Source organism: Nelumbo lutea, chromosome 2 (assembly GCF_056320005.1).
Source record: "Nelumbo lutea isolate HS-2025 chromosome 2, American lotus-T2T, whole genome shotgun sequence".
Lineage (NCBI taxonomy): Eukaryota > Viridiplantae > Streptophyta > Magnoliopsida > Proteales > Nelumbonaceae > Nelumbo > Nelumbo lutea.
The window spans coordinates 54,905,854-54,928,146 of NC_142685.1; the positions used below are offsets into that span (position 1 = coordinate 54,905,854).

Consider the following 22,293-nt stretch of genomic DNA (forward strand, 5'->3'; position numbering starts at 1 on the left):
TCCCACCATGTATTGAGAACATCTTTCATGAATAATCTATACTATTAATAAAAGAAAGAATAACCCCATTTTTCTAAATTTTTCATTAAACATTTTTTATCTCTTATATAAACAACATACAAAAAGGGCATATATATCCTTTACTATCACTCCCCAAAACTACTCATTTATAATAATTAAAAAATTATCGATAATTATTGAAAACTATCCACTTATAATATTTAAGAAACTCTCACTTATAAATATTGATAAACTATCCATAATCGTAAATAGTTGTCTTGGAGATATTGTATCTTGCAAATGCAATTACTATATTTACTAGTAGACCTGTTCATGGGCCGGCCCGACCCTTGGACAAGCTTGAATAGGTATATGGGCCCGTGGGCTTAACCTCGGGCCGAAAAGCCTAGCCCGCAATAAATTCGAATCGGGTTTGGGATTTGCCAAAATAGCTCGACTCAAGCCCGGCCTGGCTCGACCTATAATTAAACCTAAAAACCCTAATCGAATACCCCTATTTTTTTCACCTCTTTCCTTTATTTTTCATGCTGAACCCTTTTTCTCTACATACTTTTTCCCTTCTTTATATTCTTTTTTTAATATAAATAAATTTTAATTTATATTGATTATTGAATAGGGAAAAATTCTAATTTTTTTTATTAAATCAAGCTTTGAACTCGAACTCAGACTTCAGGCTTTTTATCAAGGCTGGGCCCAAATTATAGGCCCATTGATCGGATCGGGCTCGGGTTAGCACGACCCGTGTCCGGCCTATAAACAGGTCCATTTACTAGTGAATACAAATACGGGGATCTTATCAAGTCCAAGTACAATATCGAGTTCTCGGATCCATCCCAATGTTGACACGTGCTGGCTTTTTAACACATCGGCCAAATCCGTACTTCCTGTCTGGGTCCGTCTTATTTAAGTCGCACCACAACCGCAAGAAAGAAATTCCGGATGCCTCTTCCTCTCCACTCGCTTGCTCGCTCTCACAAATCACATCACAGTCTCACTGAAGAAGCAGAAGCCGACCCATGGAAGCCCTAACGAGCTCGGCGTGGAAGATCTTTTCGGAGAAGCGTCTCGGTAGAGCTTCTTTCTGTTCCAGAGCTTGGTTTGATAGACCAGAACTTGGTCGCTTCTTGCGACTTCAGGAAGTTAATAATGTCGATTTTCCGCTTTCAATTGCTCTTCAACAACACAAGCCGATACCGATTCAGTCTCTTTCGAAAGCTTCGTTTGCATCCGAAGCGCAGGTACTTTTTTCTTCTCGTTTCCATCCCTTTTTCCTATTCTGGTTCTTTACATTTGGCCCTTTCTTGAAATCTTTCTTTTAGAACTCGTCTGATTCTCTTAAACTCCGAGCTTCTTGTCTTCTCCGGTTTTTTGGTCTCATATTTATTCGGTGTTGTTCTGATTTCATTCTTTTTGTTCCTGACTACAGTTAGTAGTTCTTCAGATCCTTCTCTTTTGTTCTTTCTCTCCTTGAATCGGTTAATCTCATGGTTGTCTAATTTATTTTCTGAAGTGTCATTTCTGAGTTTCTGACTCCATATCCTTTCCTTGATGCCGATCTTTTTGGTTTTTTGAAAAAAAGTTTATTTTTTTTCTTTCTTCTTTTTCTTAACTCTTTTGTCAGGCCCTTTATTCGTTTCTGTGTTTTGCTTTTGTTTGTATAATGCCTTTACCTATTTAAGCCTCATTACTTTTTATGGATATCTTAGTTATAAATGTGACTATGTGAGTGTTAAGAATATATCTAATAAGTTTTTAACTCGAGCTAAGATGATGGCAAAAAATTATGAACTGTGATGCCATCTGCAACTGTGGATCCTTTATACAGCTTTAGGCGGTGCAGATTTGTCCCACTAAAATAGTGATTTGTTCTTTTGAGTTTCGACATCAATTGTTGTCAGAGCTTAATCACAGTCAAGTGAATTTGATTTTAATATGATTTCGTACAAATACCTCTTCTGTGCAGGCAGACTGGGAGACTGCAGAATACCAGGGCCAAGCAACATGTGGGTTTCTTTCGTTTTGTTTATTTATTTTCCTATCAAGTAGTGTTGCCTTGATGATTCATATTAAATATTTTCCTGCTTACTCTGCTTCTCTCAAACTATCACAGTTTTTACTTCTCAGATCTCCCAAGGACTGTTCATGTGAGATTGCAATTGCAGAAGGAGTGCTTGTTTGGTGAGCGATTTCTCCTGGTTGGGGATGACCCCATCTTTGGTTTGTGGGACCCTTCAAATGCAATACCATTGGAATGGTCAGATGGGCATATTTGGACAGTTGATCTGGTAAGAAGGAAATCGTGGGGATTAGAATGCGATATTATTTGATTGCTGAATTCTGATATGTTTGTTCTTTTATGTTGAAAAGGACATACCTATTGGGAAGGCTATCCAATACAAATTCATACTCAAAGCAATTACAGGGGTGGTTGTGTGGCAACCTGGCCCAGATCGGGTTCTGCAAACTTGGAATACCATTAACAAGATCATTGTTTTGGTAGACTGGGAAGATTCTGAGCTTCAGAAAATAACAGAGGAAGCAATGGCTGATCCAAAGGAAGGGTCATTGGTTAATCCTAATACAGAGGACATGGCTGATCTGAATCGGGAAGTGATGGCTAATGTCAACCAGAAAATGATTGTTGCAAAAAACATTAGTCATCCAAGTGAAGGACCCATGACCATTGCAAACAAAGGACTAATTGTTGCAGAGAACATAAATTATCCTAAAGAGGGCTCCGCAGATCATGGGAACAGGGAAGTGGCCATAGCAGAAAGCATCATTCAGTCAAAAGAGGAAGCAAAGCTTAATACAAATAACAAATGGAATGTATCAGAAGACATACATGGAAGTCATGGAAGAACTATAAATGGCAAGTCCCCTGTAATCATGAATAACATCGAGAATTTGATTGCTCATGAAGAAGGTCATGTTTTGGTACCTGGCTTGACCCCATTACCACAGATGGCAACTAAGGGTTTGCTTCAAAAAGAGATTGAAGAAATCAACAATGCTAGTGCCTCAATTGCAGCTGATGAAACAAAAGACTACATAGCACCCGAGGTAACTGTTTGGTATGATACACTTTGTTCCTATTTGTTTCTGTTGAGATGACTGGTTTAGAATTGATTGACTGGGGGGGTGGGGGCGCTTATAACCAGTAGTCTCTTTGGTTTTTCCAAGATATGGGATGGGTTTTAGCCTTTTAGGTGAAGAAAAGGCAGCATTATAACCCTTCCACAGTTAACAACTGGTGTATTGATAGATGGGAATATTATGATTTTCATATCCTTCTCCCTTCCACTTCACAGATAAAATTCTCCAATATATGGTCATGGACATGCATTATAACGCCCATAATATCTTTTCTTCCACTTGATAGATGATAAATTCATTAATATTTCTACCTTCCTTTTCCACTTGATAGATGATACATTTATTAATATTTCTACCTTCCTTTTCTTTCTTTTCTTGAATATAATTTTACGTTACCTCTTTCAAAATAATTATTTCTACCTTCCTACAGAAACTAAATTAGAAGTAGAGGTAAAAAAGAAAGTCAATATATCTTGTTATTTGTAACTGCAATTACTTAATAGTCATGTTTCCCAATAAAAATGACAGATTTATTTTGAGAACTTGATATGCATTCCAATTGTAAGCTTTAATAGATAATTCAGCTTAGTGGCCAGCATTTCACTGGCAGCACATGCATACATACATTGAATCCTTTCTTTTTCTTGTTTTGCATAACCACAGGAAGACCAGTTACATGAGAAGCAAGAACCTGGTAGAGAGCCACTTCAGGAAGAAGCAACAGAGTTTGTGTTTGACAATGTGACCAAGGGAGAAGTGCATGCCACTATTCTTCAACAAGAACCCTGTTTAGCCAATGAACATGGGCAGTCCAATCTTCTGGTAAAAGGCACTGAAGAACTCAATTTAACCTTGGTGCAAGAGCAGTCCAGTTCTCAAGCAGATAAGTGTGAAGAAGAAATCCATTTAACCAATGAACAAGCACACAAGAATTCTCAGTCAGATAATGTTGAAGTATTGCAGAATGACATCAAATGGGGTCATCAAACTCTGCGCAAGCTTCTATTGAATTTGGGGTTTCTCTTCTAGAATATAAGCTTTAGTGCAACAAGGAAAGAACTACAGCATTTTACTTCACCCACATCTATTTACCATCTGGGTCTTGTGGATTCAGAGGAGAGCAGCACAGCCAGAGATTCCAGTTGGTGGTATATGTACATAATATCTTTGTTATATTTGCGGCATCTAGTTGCATGCCATTCTTTTGAGATACAAAAGCGAGTAGCATCTTTTAAGTGCTTGGCTGTCTTCGTTGTCAATGTTTGCGTGCATGGATATTGTTACACAAAGTTTTATCATGAGGTATGAGCTTCTCTGTTGATATATTTGAAATACTATTTGTTAGGATAATACTGCTTGATTTTCTCTTGTAAATGTACCGTGTATGTGATGGATATCTAGATTCATTAGCTATACAGGCGATTTTTCTGCAATGTCATATCTAATGTTTCATAAATGTCATCCCTCTGCCTTTTCTGTTTATTTTTTTCTTCTCATTCTAATATTCCGATAATTTGGATCCCTGAAGAGGTTTTTATTCTCTAACATGTTCCCTTGTGCGAAGGTTCATTGGGCTTGAAGCATGAAAAAAGCACAGGCCCATCCATACCTTTCCTGATATTTAATTAATTACAAGGGAAGCAATGAGGATCAAACACTAGACCACTTGGTCAAAGAGACTCTTAGACCATGTAAAATCCAACAATTTCCTCTCAAAATTGTGTTGGATTTTACAGTTGTAGTTCTTCGATCAGGTTTGTTTTTTGAGACTACTGGTTCTTTATTGGATGAAAACAGTAATAAATGTTGGGCCTTGGGGTGCACTAAGTAATCCCAGCTTATACTACAGCATAGTATTGTGGAAAGAAATTGGATTTACGCCTCACAGAGAACCTCACAGTACATCATATCCCCCCGTTGGGAACATCTTCCCATGAATGACAACATCAAGTATGGGAGATGATCTCAATGCATGGCTGAAAGCACTGTGAAGTCGGCACTCTGTGAGGAGCAAATCCGGATTCTTGTGAAAAATAGTTGTTCAATTTCCACATGGATTGTGTCGTTTGTTCTGATATTCTTTAATTAATCGCAATAAATTATTCTTAGCAAAACTATAATTCCATAAATTCCTAAATAACTACTGATAAAAAAAAAATTCCTAAATAGGATCCCTGGTTTCTAAAAGCCGAGCTTTTGATGCTTAAGACAGGCATAGAGATTAAGGTGCATTTGGCATTCTTTATTTTAAGTACTTGTCTTCTTTTTGTAATTAAAAACTCAGTATTAAAACGAGCATTTTAACATCAAAAGGAGACAAGTCCTTAAAAATTAAAACAAGGAATGCGAAATGCAATCTAAGATCATATCATCACTAAGACTTTGTTAGATACCAACACCCTAATGGCCAGGTTCCGGACAAGGACTGCTGAATACATTGACAGAAGTGTACCTGTAAATTCAACAATAACTGCAGAAGGCTCATCTCAAAACCCAGTGGCCATGTTGCGGACATAATACATTTGCCGAAGTATACCGGTTAACATGCTCATCTCAAAAGTTTGGGGCTACCGGTTAACATGCTCGCTTGTAAATGCAGATATACTATGCACGAACATATAGTTGATTAAGATCGGTGAATTGATCCTGATTTCATAAAATTGTTCAGATCCATACATAAGTTAAATTTTGAAATATTGTTTAATAAAATTTGAATTCAATACCTCTTGTTTTGTATATATTATATTATTATGTATGTATATTTAAAAAATTTAAGTTAAAAGGCTTGAACCCTAATCATTTGTTTTAAAAATTAAGAAATTTATCATTCATCCATCATATTTAAATACATTCAAAATTATAAAATATATTATATAATATTATATGACTCAATATATATATATATATATATATATATATATATATATATATATTATCACGATTCGACTCCAATCGAATTTCTAACTTGTAAATCTCTCCTTTTTCCAGTTTTATGCCTGATTCGATTGTCTGAACATCGGTAAATTCTCATGCCTCAACTGAACGATTTTGTTACTGTTATATAGTAATCAACCCAAGTAAACGAGGCGCAGTCTAATGAATTTCACATCTGTTGTATTTCCTCGTGATCCCCAGTGAAACACGAGCACGTTAGCGATGGAAATGAATTTATGAATTGTTTTTTCCATCCATCGCTGAAGTGTGCCTATACCGTTCCAACCGCCTTTTATGAAGATCGGATTCAATCAGAACAAAGTCCATTATATTTTCTCATAAAATTAAGCATAAAAGTACGAAAATATTTCCGACAAAAGGTTGTCAAGGCTGTTCGCGGGCCTTGCTCTGACCGAAGCGAATGAAGCGTGTGACGTAAGTGACGTAAGTGAAACAAAAGGCACCTTATTGGTGCGCCCACCGCCCAGAGTAACGAACGAACGGTGGTCGATTCGCGTCAGATCTCGGAAAACAAGCATGCCCACCTTTTCCGACTCGTTCAGTCATGACGGCGAGGATTCACGACCGGTCTCTTCCACTCGCCCATTCGATGACGATGGTTACATCGGCTATGACCCGCGTCTCCCTTCTCAGCGTTTCGACGCCTTTGCCAATTTTGCTGACAACGAGTCCGTCAAGGAATCGGTCGGTGATTCGTCGCCCATCTTCAACACCACTTCGTACGGCGCTGGCGACGATGGATTTACTTCACAGCCGATTCCTGAAACTCCATCTCCCATCTACGGCACCGGTGGTGGATTTTCGGCTTTCTCGCCGGAGTCTAACGTTAAGGCTTTTAATGATGGTTTTGCTCCGACGGACGGGCCGTTCCTGCCACCTCCTGCAGAGATGCAGCCGGAGGAGGGTTTTGCTCTCAGAGAGTGGAGAAGGTTTGGTTGTGATCTTTACGTTTTGCCCCTGAATTTATCTTAATTTAATTCGCAATTTGGTTGTCTTTGGTTATTGCGGCTAGATTTCCATTAAGTTTCTTCTACTTCCTAGTTCCCAGTTTCCCTAGATTTTCCTTTTGATAGATCGTTGTTTGAATCTTTATTAGCTTATTGGCAGTCGGTTATAGTTATATTGCAAATGATAGATGTAGGTGGTGGTTTCAGATCTCTCTCTCGGTCTCTCATGTAACTTGGCTTAAATTTCCAAGGAAACGACACCGTTCTATTGATGCAGCCATTTCACTTGGTATATATCATTACGTGGATCTTTTGATCCTGTTGTATGTGTTTAACTTTAGTTTGCAGTAAGGTGAATGGACAGAGACTGCTATATATAGATAGAAGATTTGGTGGTAGATCTGTATGCGTCTTGCTTAATTGTATGGCTTTAGTAGTTCCCAATCTTCCCCAGTTTTAACCTCAATCAGTTTGAAAATGACAAAACAATAGTTGATGACTTGATGTATTAGGTTGATCAATTTCACTATAGGTTCTCCGTTACTCTTTAAATTAGTAAAATAGTTGTACTTCTGGGATGGAAGAAAGAATATATCTGTTAACACTAACTGTTTCTACTTCCTATTGATGCCTAATTCTTTTATAATTTTAGTAACTCATGCTTTACATCCCTTTTATAATGTACAGGCAAAATGCTATTCGATTGGAGAAGGAGAAAAGGGAGAAAGAACTCCTGAACCAAATAATTGATGAAGCAGATGAATACAAAATTGAATTCTACAGGAGGAGAAAGATCAATGTTGAAACAAAAAAAAACCTACTAACAGAGAAAAGGAGAAGGTGAGACTTGGGAATGGATTATGTTTACTTGATGCATGCTTAGTAGCCTTTTGATGAACTGCCCCAACTTATATCTGTAGTGACCTGATTAGATGTAGATACGTATAATTTGTTTGTGAGATCCGTTTTTAGTTGGGGAACAATTATCTCTGGGTGACTCCTCTAAGAAATAGATATATATTGATTACGCGAGTAGAGGCTATTAATGTAATGTAATGTAATTTCATAACTAGTTGGTGCGTCCAACTAATCAAAGTAAATTCTGTTTATACGCCATATTTGGATTCTGCCGATTGAATACAATCAAGTGTAATCGAATTCTGATGTAATGAAAAAAAACAACAAAAAGAATAAGCTTACACCAATAAATCTTAGTGGGTATAACACATAAATGCGGTAAGTTTACTTTAACCAAGTCAACATTTTTAAGAACTGACCAAACAAAAAAACCATTTTGAATGTTAGAGTGTTGGTTCTTTATTTTGGTTGGCCTACCATTTGGTGTGGTGAGTCTGAAAATATTTGGTAACATCTCTTATGGTGAGTTGGCTACAATGTAGTAATATCAATGTTTAGTACATAAGGATACTTTTAGAATTTATATAGCATGGAAGCTTTTTTTTTTTTTGTCATTTCCTGAGAAGGGTTTTCTTGTCATTACACATTTCTGTTTGTGTTAACAGAGACTTTCTTATAGGGGATATTTAAACCTATTTTCTGAAAAGAAAGGAAGGTTTCAGCCCATTTTAGTAAGTATATGGCAATGTTTAAGTAACTCCCCCCACCACCAAGGGAAAAGTGATACTCTTGAACTAGGTGGTTCCAGTTGCTCTTTCTATGGGGTGGGGGGAGGGTTATCGATTGATCATAGGGAAGGGAGGGATGATGGGAAAGAAGACAAACCAACTTTGTTACCTGGATTCATAGAATAAGTCATGGGTATGGCATGAGGTCCTTTTCAGAAATGATATTTTCATAATTTTAGGCTTGGGATTAAGGTTCAAAATTTTGTTACATATCAGCTGATATGTATTGTATCGGTGGTCACAGATATGCTAAATAGGAATGCTTTAGGGGTTTGACCTATTTCAGGGGGTAGACAGGCCTAAGACCTACCCCAACCTATTTTTGAAAAAAAAAAGTGGGTGCAAGGTTCAAAGTGCCGATACACCCCTTGTACCGTATCGGGGTGTATGATACTTTGAACCTTGCTTGGGATTGGGATCATGTCAGTAGCATTTATCAACTCCATGTTTGGATGCTTGGATTTTGCAACACAGAGTTTAAAAATCTGAATCTGAGAAAATTTATCAAGGATTTAGTTTTGCTTGCTTCAGCAAAAAGGATAAATCTCACTTCTGGAATCACAAATTCCGTGTAGAGGTTGCCCCTTTGGTTGTATGTCCAGTCTATTTTCAATAACAAAGTCTGTAGTATAGCACAGATTTGAAGTGATAGAGATTGACGTCCTCTGGAGTCCATCTTTTAGGAGAACCTTGAACATTCTGGAAATTTAAGAACAGTGAATCTTCTGGGAATTTTTAGAGAGGTAGGGGTGCAACTTGGGTTTTGGGTTGGGCTGGGTTGGCAATTTGTCAAACTTTGAATGGGCCTAAACCTTTATCACGAGCCTGATGTAGTTGAAATTCTTCAAGTTGGGCAATTACAGCCCTACAGAGAGGCACTTGCCAGAGTGAGATGTTCAGCTTGCCTGCCTAATGGGGGGGAGGGGGGACCTTTCTGATGGAGAATGACTTCTTGACTCGCAGTTCCAACCAAACAGAATATAGGATGACACTACAAGGCTGTTGAAAGTTGAGACAAAGGAACAAGAATATTCCGTCAAGAAGGGGTTCTATGGCGTTGTCCTCTTCCTCTCTACTCGTCCTTTGGTATTCCTTTCTACCATTTTGTCATGATATTTCATAGTTATGATCATTTATACAATTCCAATCGAGATGCATGTAGACATTTGAGAGCGTGATATTTGTTTAAGGATAAAGGTGGAAATGACAAAATGTGTATGGATTCTTTCCTTTACTCTTTGAAACTGAAAATGTTTAATCCATCTGACACCCAAGCCAAGCCATGGAGTAATAGATTAGTTGTACTTTTTTATTTTTGATGAGCAAATAATACATCTGTTGTACTTAATATATTGTTCTGTGCTAGCTATTTCTGGCCAATCGGGAGAAGTTCCATGGCGAAGCAGACAAGGACTACTGGAAGGCAATTGCAGAGCTCATTCCACGTGAAGTTCCAGCTATAGAAAAGAAGGGGAGGAAGGAACAGGAGAAGAAGCCTTAAATTATTGTAATCCAAGGCCCAAAGCCCGGCAAGCCAACTGATCCGGCAAGGATGCGTCAGATACTTGTTAAGCTCAAGCATAACACCCCCTCACATGAAGACTTCCTCACCTCCAGCGCCAGCACCCGCCAAAGATGCCAAGACTGGCAATTCCACTACTGGTACTGCTCCTCCCCCTAAGGCTGCTGCTGTGACCACTGCCCCTCAAGCTGTGGCTATTGCTTGAGACTGCATCTTGGGGGCCCTTCCTTCCTTAGCTCATACTGAGTTCGTATAAAACAATGCTCATTGAGTGAGATTGTGTATTTGGTTTCTGGCCATTTTCCTGAGCATGCAAGGTTAGACGTCTAGTGTTTTCTGGATTTTTTATTTTTCTGATGTAGAGAAGTAGATGTATTATTATTATTTTAGTTGTATTGGTTTTGGGTGGTGTGAATGTTGCGTTGTTCCCCATATTTGCTCGTAACTGTGACCTGATGCGAAGTGTGATTTGTCAACTTATTGGGCTTACCAAGACTAGTTGTCTAGGAATAGGAGGTTCCATCTCGTCATTGAACATTTTGCGGTCTAATAGAATTAACCAGACATGTCAAGTCAAAATTGAAGAGAGGGAAATTCGTAATTGTCCCATCTAGGAGAAGTGGAGAACTATAAAATTTCAATATGATCAACCTGTTGATTCAGCTGGCCAAACTAACGAATTTGAGCTGTAAGGTTGTGAGGGGCATGGGACCATGTAGTATGTAGTAATGATAAATGTAGGATATTCGTGCAAAACTATGGGCATATCATATGAGCTTTTTTTTTTTTTTACTAACTGATTTTGCACTCAACTTTTGCAACCAAGAGTGGTTTGATAACGGTTTAAATGGCTTATTTCTTTATCTATCGAAAAAAGAGAATGACTTATTTCTTTGATTTTAGTGATCAAATCAACATGCCGTTTTGGATCTCGCTACTAATCACATTAAAAGGCAATGCAATAAGCCATTAAGTTCAGCCAGTTCAACTATTCACAGTATCTGTTGCAACTAATGTAAAAAGCAGGAGACTATTGAACCTATATCGGAGAATGAATCTCCGATCAAATTACTGGTTGGGGAATGGGACAGAGCAGGGTGCACCGCGCACGTAAGGTCCACTCTTTTGTTAGGGATGCCGATTGACCAACCAAAGTCCAAACTACTAGCGTAGTGGGTCATTGGTTGGCACATGCAATGAAGCCTCCATTTTGTGTTCCCCTTGATCTTATGATTTCCAAATTATTCAATTATAAATGAAGAAAGAAAAATAAACAAATGAAACAAGGTTCTATGGTGTAAAATAGACGTGTGTATTAGACTATTAAGATCTCTTTTTTTTTTTCACTAAATTCAGAGGATTTAATATTTTTTTCCGCTAAATACAACCAATCAGAACAGCTATCACTGAGCATATGATTTTTTTTTTTAAATTAATCAAATTAGACAAGAAAGGCTTTCTTTTCTCATTTTTCCTAGGGACATTCTATGCACCTCGGTGTTTCTAAGCCTCTAACAAGAATTTATTCGGCATGATTCTGCCAAAAAGAATCAATGCGTCATCATGGGGCAAAAAAATAAAAATAAAAGAAAAAAAAAATCTCACAAAGATGGCTCTGTCTCATCGGGGCTGCATCTCTGTCATGCTTAGAGGAGAGCTGTATAAACGGGTTGACGTAATGGATTGTTTGTCTTTGCGCCATGGGGAAGAAGAGCTCCCCTGTGAACAACTAGCTGCGTCTCGGGTTGTATTTTTCTCGTACACATTTGGCTGGATTAATGTCTTCAAATTGAGGTCCACTTCTTCCGAAAGCATCTCCAGAACCCTCTTCATGGAAGGTCTCAGTTGTGGTGGTGCTTGGGTGCAAAACAATGCAACCTTTATGTACCGTGCCACCTCATCCTCTGGATATTCGAGTAGTTCTGGATCAACAATGTCCAAGAGCCGACCTTCCTCTTTCAGTTTCCATGTCTGCGACATTCATTCATATCTGATCAGCACAATATAACTGGAATCCATCTATATACAACTATCTGATGAATCTTGGGTTGTGTTTTAAATTGCAATTCATCTATATACAACTAACTGAATTCTCTGTTCAGACTTTTAAACCTATGACCCACCAAGACTTCAGGTTGATGTACGGTCTGGTTTTATAAATACTGGTTAAAAGAAAGGGTCAAGCTTTAATAAATGATATTACTTCGGTAGGATGAATGAGATTTAGAGAGATACCCATTCTACAAGGACCTTCAGATCCTCTCCAAATGCTGCCTTTGAATTACTTCTGCCACTGACTATTTCAAGTATTAGAACACCGAAACTGTAAATATCAGCCTTCTTTGTTAGCTGCCCTAACAATGCATACTCGGGAGCCAAATAACCCCTGCAAACAAATGCAAGAACATGACTCTCACACAAAGATTGCACTGGCAAATGCCATCTCTTTACCTGTTCATGCCTAACATAATTTTTAAGTATGAGTACTTTGCACTTGTCACCATTTAGAAGAGCCGAGGCAATATATTAGTGAGTAGTGACCTCCAGGTACATTTCTGTCCAGCTAAAACCTTATAATCAATTTTTTTTTTCTCAAAAAGAAAATATGCAGCATAAGACCCCAAAACAATGCAAACCTCAAGGAATTAAGACGAGCTTGTCATGCTTTGGAGTGTTACTTCAGGAGGTTCAAGTCTCTACTCTCTACGCTGTGTGATATATACCAAAATTTGATCCTGACTACTATCTTTTAAATCAACTATATCCTATTAAAGATCTATATTTCCATTGACATAAACATCCTAAATATCTGACTAGTTTTGCACTAAACCAGTGCAAAATAGAAAACACTTGCAAAATATGGCAATGCCCATTTAAAATCATTGACCATATAAAATCATATGAATTTCAACGACTCCTGGCATTTCCTTCGGTGGAACTGCAAAATGTGAAAAAACATTCTCTATTTTCTTGTCCTCTTTTAGCCAACCCCATATAGTTGGGATAAGGCTTGGACGATGATAATCTTCTTGTCCTCCTTTCAGTAAAGTGTCAAAAGAAAAGACATGTATGCAGAAACTTTTGGTTATATGGAATTATAGATTATAATGTGCCTGTAAGGATTCTGTGACTTCAGACACCTAAACTGACAAATAGCAGTACCGTAACTTTGTAATATTGCTAGAGCAATGTGTTGGGGATGTACTCGGGTCCCATTGGAATGGGTAATTCCATCATAGCTGAACTGAAGGCAATGGTATTCGGGATACAAAAAGCTAAGGAGATGGGGGTGGAAAGTTATTATCAGTTGGCTAAAACAGCATGACAACACACTCTGGATATTCAGAAATGACATAAAAGATTAAAAGTTTATCCAAGGACATGCAGCTTTCATTTCAGTGGACTCATAGAGCTGCAAATGGATTTGCAGACCAGCTAGCCAAACAAGGGGTGAACAGGGATTACTGCTTCTGGACCCAATTGTAAAAGTGAAAAATAAATTTATTAGTGGATGCAATGTAATGGGGTAGCCGAGGCTACTCATAAACTATAACCCCTGTAATTTCTATACATGAATAAAACTTCTTTTTACTGATCAAATATATATATATATTGCTAGAGCAATGTGAAGCATCTGATTCGCCATGGTGACATGTAAACCCTTTTATTCTTCAATTCCTGTATCTTTTTTCCAGTTTCCGATAACTCCTGATCAATGCTATTTTCTAAGATACTAATCCCTATAGGCTCTTTTCTACTAAATCACTACCAATGAAATATTCTGTCAATCCTACTAGAATGTATAAGAAATTCAATGTCCACATGCACTATCCATTGACCATATTACATAAGGTTGTCATCGGAAAATATGACATATAGCTTCCACCCTTTTTAAACCATGCAACTTCTATGGAATTGGATGTGGCTCATATAGTGAGGCCTTTCTGCCATGTCAACAATACAGATTTTCCCAGCTTCCATTGCTAATCATCATCTCACATCTACTTCTTCATCTGATCTGGGATATGCCATAAAGGCATTCTTCTACCCTTTCCTCTGTTGATGATGGTTCTACATTCAGATGTTGAGTTGCAACTTCACAATTGTAGCATCTATGTCCACTTTCTGCACACTTTTGTAAGCCATTTACCTTCATGCTACATTTGAGTGCATCCTGTTTTGGTAGGATGACCTTTTCCTGATCATTAGCTAAATGATGGTTTCACAACAGAGCCATTTACGACATTCTTTTTATTATTGGCAAGGCAAGCTTTCCTGACATTTTTCTTTTATTTTCTTCATTTATTTTTTGAAAAATTATTGTATTGTATTGTTTTGAAAGCTTCCTCAGCTTTCAGTACTTATCCAACATGCAAACTCTGTGATACACTTGCAGCACTTGCAACATGTTAATAGTGGTCGACTCCCCGTGCTTCCTTATATGTCTGTGTATGTGAGTATTTACTTTTTTTATAGTTATAACTTAAGTGATGGTAGACTAGTCAGTTATACTTTTTATTACTTAAGGGGTTAATATTGTAATTGGGATCAAGTTTGAATAGAATAACATAAATAGATACCTAGCTGATTTGGAGACCATTCTATTCACTTCATTTGGCAGTCTCTTTTCCCCTATTTGTAATCAGAACTTTTCATTTATCTAGGGGTGTCAACAGTATTCGAAAATCCAATTTTGAATTTCAGATTCAACATAATTAAATCAAATTCAAATAATTCAAATATCATAATCGGTCAAATTCGGATATGACCTAATTCGATTCGATAAATATTCGAACTTGATTGATTATTTAATTCTTATCTATAATATATAAAACATTTAAATATTTTATATAATTTATATATAATAATGAAATTATATAAATAATTTATATATGTATATACTTTATATAAACAAAATATTTATTCTATATATTTATTAATTACCAAAAATAATATATCCGTCGGATGTCGAATCGAATTCAGCTAATTGGATTTGAATTCAGACATTGCCTAATTCTATTCGAATTTGAGTGGTATTGCCACTCGCTTTTTGACTCTCTCAAACTCTTGCCTCTTCTTTCTTCTCTCTATACTTTGTAATTTACTGTCTTCCTAAGCCCTAACTGATCTACCGCAAGAAACATGGTATCAAAGCATAAACTGTTGTTGATCACATTGGTTCATGGTTTCAAATGTTGAAATGTCGCTAATGTCGCCTGACATATGTCGATGTCGAGGCTCACCGATATGAAAATAGATGGTAATATAAAAATTATATTATTTCGGTCGACATTTCCTATATTTCAGAAATGTTGACCAAATCGGTCCAAATAACCAAAAAAAAATAATAGTTTTTCCTATTATGTCGAGAGGATGTCGACTAATGTACATTAATAATATAGTATATTATATTATTATAATACTGTATTTTAATATAAAATATTCTATTAATAATTTCTATTTAATATTTCAAATAAAACATTTATAAAAAAGAATTAACAAAATATAAAAACAAAAGAATAAATTAATTACTTTATAATACAAAACATAAAATTTTTCAATTAATAAAATATTAACTAGTTAGTATTTTTTAAAATATTTATTAGAACTAGAAAATGTTTTTTAAATTTTATAATAAATCATATTCTACATTTAATATAAAAAATCAAAATAAATGTATTTCTGTTTACTAGTGTGAAATAAATATATTAGAATTTATAATAAATCAGAATTAAATATAAGAAAAGAAAATATTAGATAACCTTGTAAAAACATCAAAATGCATAATAAATCAGTAAATCATCATTTACTAATTTGTTATTGATCTTAGTTTCTTAACTTTATATAGTGGTTGGGAATAAGATAATAGTCTAAAAATATGTATCAATACTTCTTTTACCATTTACAAAATATCATTGCATATTTCCACATACTTCATAATATTTCCACAATGTCTCTAATTTTTACAATATTTCCCCTTGACATTTTTTGACATTTCTGACATATGTCCTATATTATGGTAAGCGACATTTCCATCGACATCGACATTTTAAACCTTGCATTGGTTAGGGTCAATTTGGTTGATGAGGAAGTTGTAGAAGACACAAGGAAAAAAGAAGAGGCAGCTACTGCAAATTCTGACAAAGTGGATTTGATAGAGAAAAGAGTGGTATTGGAAAAAAATTGTTGCTGAGGAGGTTCAAATTCACAAATTGTTGGGTTTGTCCTTTTTAGGTGGCCAGGAGTTCTCTAGAAGAGCTTTCATGACATGGGAAAATATGAAAAAAAAAAAAGAAAGGATAGAGACTGTTGGTGATAACAGTAATTGTTGGGTTTCACTCACTTGGCTCGCTTACCGAAGCTTCAAGAACCTCTTATTTTCTAATGTTGTTCATTCATTCATCCTAATAAAAAGATATTTTTAGAAGATACTAAAAATTATAAAGTTATTTTTTTGTGGGGATTAAAAATTTAAGACTCTAACATTGGCTTGTTCAGGCTTGCCTCAAGGAGCTTGGTACAAAGGCGGCTTGTAGAATTAGGAATGAAAGGTGTTTAACATCATATTGGTTATTTGAAATAATGTGATTGGGAAAGAAATAAAGAATTGAAAGTTTGACAAGTTTGAATATGTTTTATATGCCATTTTATATTTTATTTTTTCATTTTTCATTTTGAATATGTTTTATATGTAATGTTTATGTATTTTAATTTGAGCTAGTAGTCTTTTTACAACATTTAGTTTAAATTTAAAGTTTGATTTATTAAAGTCACACATCTATGTTGCCAGAAAGACATGATACCAAAAGGGCTTTGACCAATCAAAACCCCTATGAATTTTGATAAATACCACTTTTATGATACCGGCTGATTGGTTACAAGTTTTTCCAGTACCATAATCAAACCCAAGTTATAGAAATACAGTTGTACTGCACCCTCTTCTTTTTTTATGATGTTAGCTCAGGTAATCAGGCTAATGTTCTCGATGTGTATATTGTTTCTTACGAGTTGCAAATGTAGTCTGCCGTGTACTTGGCTTGGCTAGCTGCATGGAAAGATTCTCTTGCGACATGCTGAGAGGCTTGTCACATGGCCGATTCAGTTACAACTTACAAACCAAACTCAGCCCTTGCCTTGGTCCCATGTCAACTCAATGGGGCAAGGCTTTCTATCCATATGGCAATGAAGGTCAAGTCACATGACTATATCCTTTTCCTCATGGTAAACTGTTTTGTGGCTGGGCCAAAAGGGCCATATGCTCACCCCTGTCTCCACCTACATTTGCCTGCATTTATTTCAACTTTTAGCCACTTGAGGGTCACTAGGAGCCCCAAAAATGGACTGGCCAAGGGTGTCTAGCTGCCTGATTTAGCTGCAGTTTAGGGTCGGTTTGGTTTTGCATCTAGGAGCCCATTTTGGCTCATTCTTGCTAAAATTGAGCAGGAATCAGCCAGAACAATGTTTGGGATACCCAGCTGTGCAGTTTCCATCTAAGAATGGGCAAGAATTTAGGCCCATTTCTTGCCCAAGTGCAACATTGCACTTGGCCCATTTCTTACCCACTTGGTTTACACAAGACATGTTATTTATATTTGTCAGAATTTATTCACTCTAACAAAGAGAAACCTCGGATAATAGGTCTCCATCTTCATGCGGGACCCACTAGTTCTTTTTATAATTTTTTTTTGTATATGTCCAAATTTCATAAAACAATGTCAAGTGGGATTCACAAATGTAGTTTTGGATTTAAATTAAGATGAAATATAAAAAATGATAATTAGATATATTTTAGCCAAAACCAAATGCATTTCTCAAAATTCCTTTATTTCTATTATGGAATGTCTACTTCTCATTAAATTAAACCAAGCAATATTGTTTAGTTCTTCCAGAGTGTTTCCTTCCCTCCTATTTCTGGTTGGAATAAATTCAGTTTCTAGCCAGAAATGACAGAATTTGGCAATGAGCCAAACAGGCATATACGGCACGTTTTCAAAGAATTGATTCTGATGAATGTTGTGATTCTATGAACCACTTTAGAGTTTAGATTCATGAAAACTGTTGGAAATAATTCTTTTTCTGGGCTCAAAACTCGTTGTAAGAGCTGATTTTTTAAGCTAAAAAACTTTAGCTTCCAAAGAGAATCATTTTTATCTTAGAACTCATTATTCAAATAGAGATTCTTTGGAGCAGAATTGCAACCAACATAGCCTTAGTTGCAAGAAGGGACCTAGCACCTCTTAACTTGTTAGGTGGTGACTCCCTTAACCTTGGCCAAGTGAGAAATCTCAAAAATGAGGTTCCCCACCATGTTTATCGGTATTCTTAACTAGGCTATCCTTCACATTATGAAATAACTACCTATATGTCCTCACAAGTTATTTAAGTACAACTAATAGACACCTCAGCAGCATAGTCTACTAAATTTTCTTCACAAATGTTGTATGTTGTTTAAATAAGTCTCTATCACAAGTTTCCACTGACCAGTATATAATGCAGGCAGCTCACCAAATAAAAAAGCTATATAATCAAACTAGAGATATGCTTACTCTGTTCCAGCAACTTGTGTACTAAGATGAGTGATGTTGTCTGGAAAAAGTTTTGCCAACCCAAAGTCTCCGATTTTAGGTTGAAAGTTTTTGTCGAGCAGTATATTACTAGCCTTGATATCACGGTGTACAATATGTGGTTCAGCTTCCTCATGAAGAAATGCAAGACCATGAGCTGTACCCACACAGATAGCAGCTCTTGTAGGCCAATCCAGAAGAACATGTTTACTCTTTGAACCTGAAATGGCAGATATAGGCATCAACATAATCTGCAAACTTGTAGATGAGAATTGATTTTCACAAATATAATAACATGTCTTGGGTAAACAAAGTGGGTGGCCTGGATAAATATTGAACATTTGACCCTTGTATTGATTCTTTGCAAAATGCAACAATCAGTAAGTAAATTTATTGAAATGTAATTATCTTAAACACTCTGTTCTTCACATGTCAAACTCTTCCAGTCATGGAAGGGGTAGACTGAAAAGGACATGATTTGAAGCAATAAGAAGTGATTTAAGGACTCATAGTTTAATAATGGATATGGCACTAAACAGAATGGAATGGCAAAACAGGATCCATATAGTCAATCCCATGTAGTTAGAGAAAGGCTTAGAAGATGATGATGCTCTTTAAGTGCCATGATTTTATTGACTCATTTTTAGTTCTTCACAACCCCAATTAATACATACTAACTTGTTAGCTCGTCATGGCTGAAAAGGTTACTTGAAGTGTCTTACCCAACAAGTATGGCCTTGTTCTGTTTTCCGTAAGTTACTTACCCGGGTAAGTAAATAAGGCAATGACCATTTTACTCATAAAAATTCATTATTGAAAAGGGCATTTTTGTCCCATTCAAGTATTGGCAACTTTCTCCCTAGGCGAAAAAGTTATTTATCCACCTAAGGTAAATGATACCCAAGAAAATGAACTTTCCCTGATCCCCACATAAATCTGAAAAAAGAGTAAGGGATTGTTGGTCAATGAGAACCAAAATCCCATTAACCAAAAAAAGAACGCCCCCTATAATCAAGCCTAATACTTATTAAAAGAGCTATTCTAGTAATATGCAGCTAATAGACTAACATCCGATTACCAAGTAAAATATGTGCAAGGCTGTTGTTCTCCATATACTCATAGACTAACATCCGATTAGTGCCCTCAATACAGCAACCAATTAGTTGGAGAAGATTTGGATGTTTGACATTTGATATCATGTCAATTTCAGTCAAGAACTCACGTATTCCTTGTTTTGACTCGGCAGAGAGCGACTTAACTGCAACTTGGGTTCCATCTCTTAAAACTCCCTGCAGTCAGAACCCACAGATTGATCAACTTTAAAAGGATGCGCATAAACACATATGCTGATAAAGTACCCAGGAAAGCCAGATATTTACATTCTCTAACAGAAGAACTAAATCCAAAAATGTAATAAAGCTGTGAGCTAGGAACGGTCGTGAACTCACCTTATAAACAACTCCAAAGCCACCTCCACCTACACGATTTGACGGATGGAAGCTCCCTGTTGCAGAGAGCAATGACTTGTAGGAAAAGAGACGTACATTGCTGGCAACGATCTCTACACAGAACAACATACAAACGTATTGATACCTGAACTGTGTTAAGTACTCGTTCGTAATAAAGTTTTAAGCTGAGGCACTTTGGTGGAACAAGTCACCAGTTTCAAAGATGGTACCATAGATCATATCAAAATCGTAAAGAAAACCTTCTGGAATTCCTAAAGTGCTCTCCTCCGTAAAAACCACTTGCTAATTAATATTTCTAATCCCCTGATGTTACTTGGCCTCCTGGGTATTAGAATTTCTTTCAGGACTAACCTACTGCCCTCAAAAACATTTCCTTTGCTTTCGAGAAGTTTCAAAATCATCTGAGCAGGAAAGCTCGAGGAAAATCAAGGAGACCATGATATAGAGAAGTGAATTCAGTTCTCGCTGTAGAATTTGCTAATAGAAATTGGATATGTAAGTAGTAAAACCTTTAGCATTTAATCATTTTGTTCGGTTCTTTGCCCCACCAAAGACATACTAACTAGTAATTCCAAACAAATTTCGGATAATAGCACTTCTTACCTTCTGTCTGTGTTGGAGAGTGAACATTCTTCCTCTTACATGACTTAAACGCACCAAAACAAGACAGTTTCATTGCTACTAATTTAGAAGAAGCCCACAACCCCAGCAATGAGTATCCTCTTCAACACAAAACCTGCCAAAACATAACACTCAAAATTCCGGAAACAAAAATCACCATGAACAAAGAACTGAGTTACTGGGGTCAAGCAAATAAGCACATCAAGAGAATCTTCAAAGCTCAAACAGCAGAAAAAACACCTGGTCAACCTCATAAAAGAAACACGGTTTTCGAATTAAACGCCGAACCGTCGACATTAAAGAGTTTAGATCGACATAATTGAATAACGGAATTTACACGAAAAGAGCAGAACCGGTTACCCAAGTAATCAATTATCAATCAAAGCATTCAGGCCCCCAACACCAAGAGCAACTGGGACATGGAACCACAGAAACGCAAGGAACCGTGATGGAATCGACTGGATTTGAGAGAGCGAATACGAGAATGACAAAGGATGGATTGGTTAGAGCAAGTAGAAGAAGAAGAAGAAGACCTGATTCGAGTGGTTGTATGGATTATGGTTCTGTCCATCTCCCTTAAATCTGAGGCGTGTGTACTTCTTCTCTGGAGTTGAAAACGCAATACAGAAGGGGAGGGTCAAGACGTCTAAAAAGTACTTGTATGCGTGTCGTACGATGTATATGAGAGTTAGAGAGTCTATCAACAAAGCGAAACCCAGAAAGAGACGCCCTTCTCCTGCTTCTCTGGCTTCTGGACTGAGGCCGCACACCATGTTCACATGTCTTTCACTTCATCTCTTCCACATAATAAAAGTCACCGTATGAGGTCATTGGAGACTCAAGACCTTACCGCGTTTTTCCAATGGGCCGTCGTTTCCACTTTTCTTATTTAAATCCAGAATTTCCTTTTCATGGTCCAAGGTCCCATGAAACACTGTTTAAGTAAGGGAATATCAAATTTGGTAGGGAACCTGTTCCCAGGTTTCCTGTTTTATTGAACGACAACTACCAACCAGGAAAAGGGTAAAATATGAAAACCTCCCCTGGATTTTGTGACAATCATATAAATATCTTTTTTTTTTTTTTCATTTAACAAAATCTCCCTTCTCTTCCCTCCCTTGGTGTTCTTTTGGAAAACGCTGACATAATACGTTGCTTTTTTTTGGAATACCAGATTTATCCTTTGAGAGTCGAGACTATCATTTTCAGATATAAGTTTGCTAAAATGCCCTTAAATTCATTTATTAAAACGCCGACGGCCACACGGCACACAGTTGTATGTCTTAATCTCTTTAAGGTTGTCATTTGTCGATGGGTAGGGTGGGGTCTATCTCATACACGCGAATCGTCCAAAACAATTATGGTTTCATCATTTTTGTGCTGATTAATAATTGGGTTGGTTTTGGTTTTTGCATGTTTTTAAATTTTATATATTTTATGTTTAAAATGATT

At 36.7% G+C, this 22,293-nt stretch overlaps 2 protein-coding genes and 1 pseudogene across 6 annotated transcripts; 2 read left to right on the forward strand and 1 right to left on the reverse strand.

Annotated features, from left to right (window-relative positions):
- Window positions 1-946: 946 nt before the first annotated feature.
- On the forward strand, window positions 947-4,573 carry LOC148870806 (uncharacterized). The gene is made up of 5 exons (XM_088969609.1): window positions 947-1,259; window positions 1,985-2,024; window positions 2,146-2,306; window positions 2,389-3,084; window positions 3,781-4,573. Exons 1-5 carry the CDS (start codon window positions 1,038-1,040, stop codon window positions 4,144-4,146), a joined length of 1,485 nt encoding a protein of 494 aa, XP_088825735.1. The 5' UTR covers window positions 947-1,037; the 3' UTR covers window positions 4,147-4,573.
- A 1,555-nt stretch (window positions 4,574-6,128) lies between these two features.
- Window positions 6,129-10,602, forward strand: LOC148870807 (clathrin light chain 2-like; annotated as a pseudogene). The gene is made up of 3 exons (XR_016107200.1): window positions 6,129-7,001; window positions 7,707-7,859; window positions 10,032-10,602. The product of XR_016107200.1 is annotated as a clathrin light chain 2-like (transcript).
- An 878-nt stretch (window positions 10,603-11,480) lies between these two features.
- On the reverse strand, window positions 11,481-21,805 carry LOC148870808 (cold-responsive protein kinase 1-like). Of its 4 annotated transcripts, none has more exons than XM_088970849.1 (7): window positions 21,375-21,805; window positions 20,824-20,956; window positions 20,200-20,312; window positions 19,830-20,040; window positions 18,734-18,971; window positions 12,423-12,573; window positions 11,481-12,158 (listed from the first exon to the last, which is right to left on the reverse strand). In XM_088970849.1, the coding sequence occupies exons 2-7, from the start codon at window positions 20,894-20,896 to the stop codon at window positions 11,808-11,810; spliced, it is 1,137 nt and encodes a 378-aa protein (XP_088826975.1). In that variant the 5' UTR covers window positions 20,897-20,956; window positions 21,375-21,805; the 3' UTR covers window positions 11,481-11,807. The 4 variants fall into 4 exon arrangements, with proteins under 4 accessions (XP_088826975.1, XP_088826977.1, XP_088826976.1 ...); XM_088970851.1 differs by having other exon boundaries at window positions 19,974-20,040; window positions 21,375-21,802; XM_088970850.1 differs by having other exon boundaries at window positions 21,202-21,643.
- Window positions 21,806-22,293: the final 488 nt, after the last annotated feature.

Excerpts from the sequence above, each read along its gene's own strand:
- LOC148870806 (XM_088969609.1), top strand. The coding sequence starts at position 1,038 with ATGGAAGCCCTAACGAGCTCGGCGTGGAAGATCTTTTCGGAGAAGCGT. Across the intron at positions 1,260-1,984 it reads CGTTTGCATCCGAAGCGCAG|GCAGACTGGGAGACTGCAGA; the intron begins GTACTTTTTTCT and ends TCTTCTGTGCAG. Across the intron at positions 2,025-2,145 it reads ATACCAGGGCCAAGCAACAT|ATCTCCCAAGGACTGTTCAT; the intron begins GTGGGTTTCTTT and ends TTTACTTCTCAG.
- LOC148870808 (XM_088970849.1), bottom strand. The coding sequence starts at position 20,896 with ATGAAACTGTCTTGTTTTGGTGCGTTTAAGTCATGTAAGAGGAAGAAT. Across the intron at positions 20,041-20,199 it reads GCTTTGGAGTTGTTTATAAG|GGAGTTTTAAGAGATGGAAC; the intron begins GTGAGTTCACGA and ends TTCTGACTGCAG. Across the intron at positions 18,972-19,829 it reads CCTTGCACATATTTTACTTG|GTTCAAAGAGTAAACATGTT; the intron begins GTAATCGGATGT and ends CTGCCATTTCAG.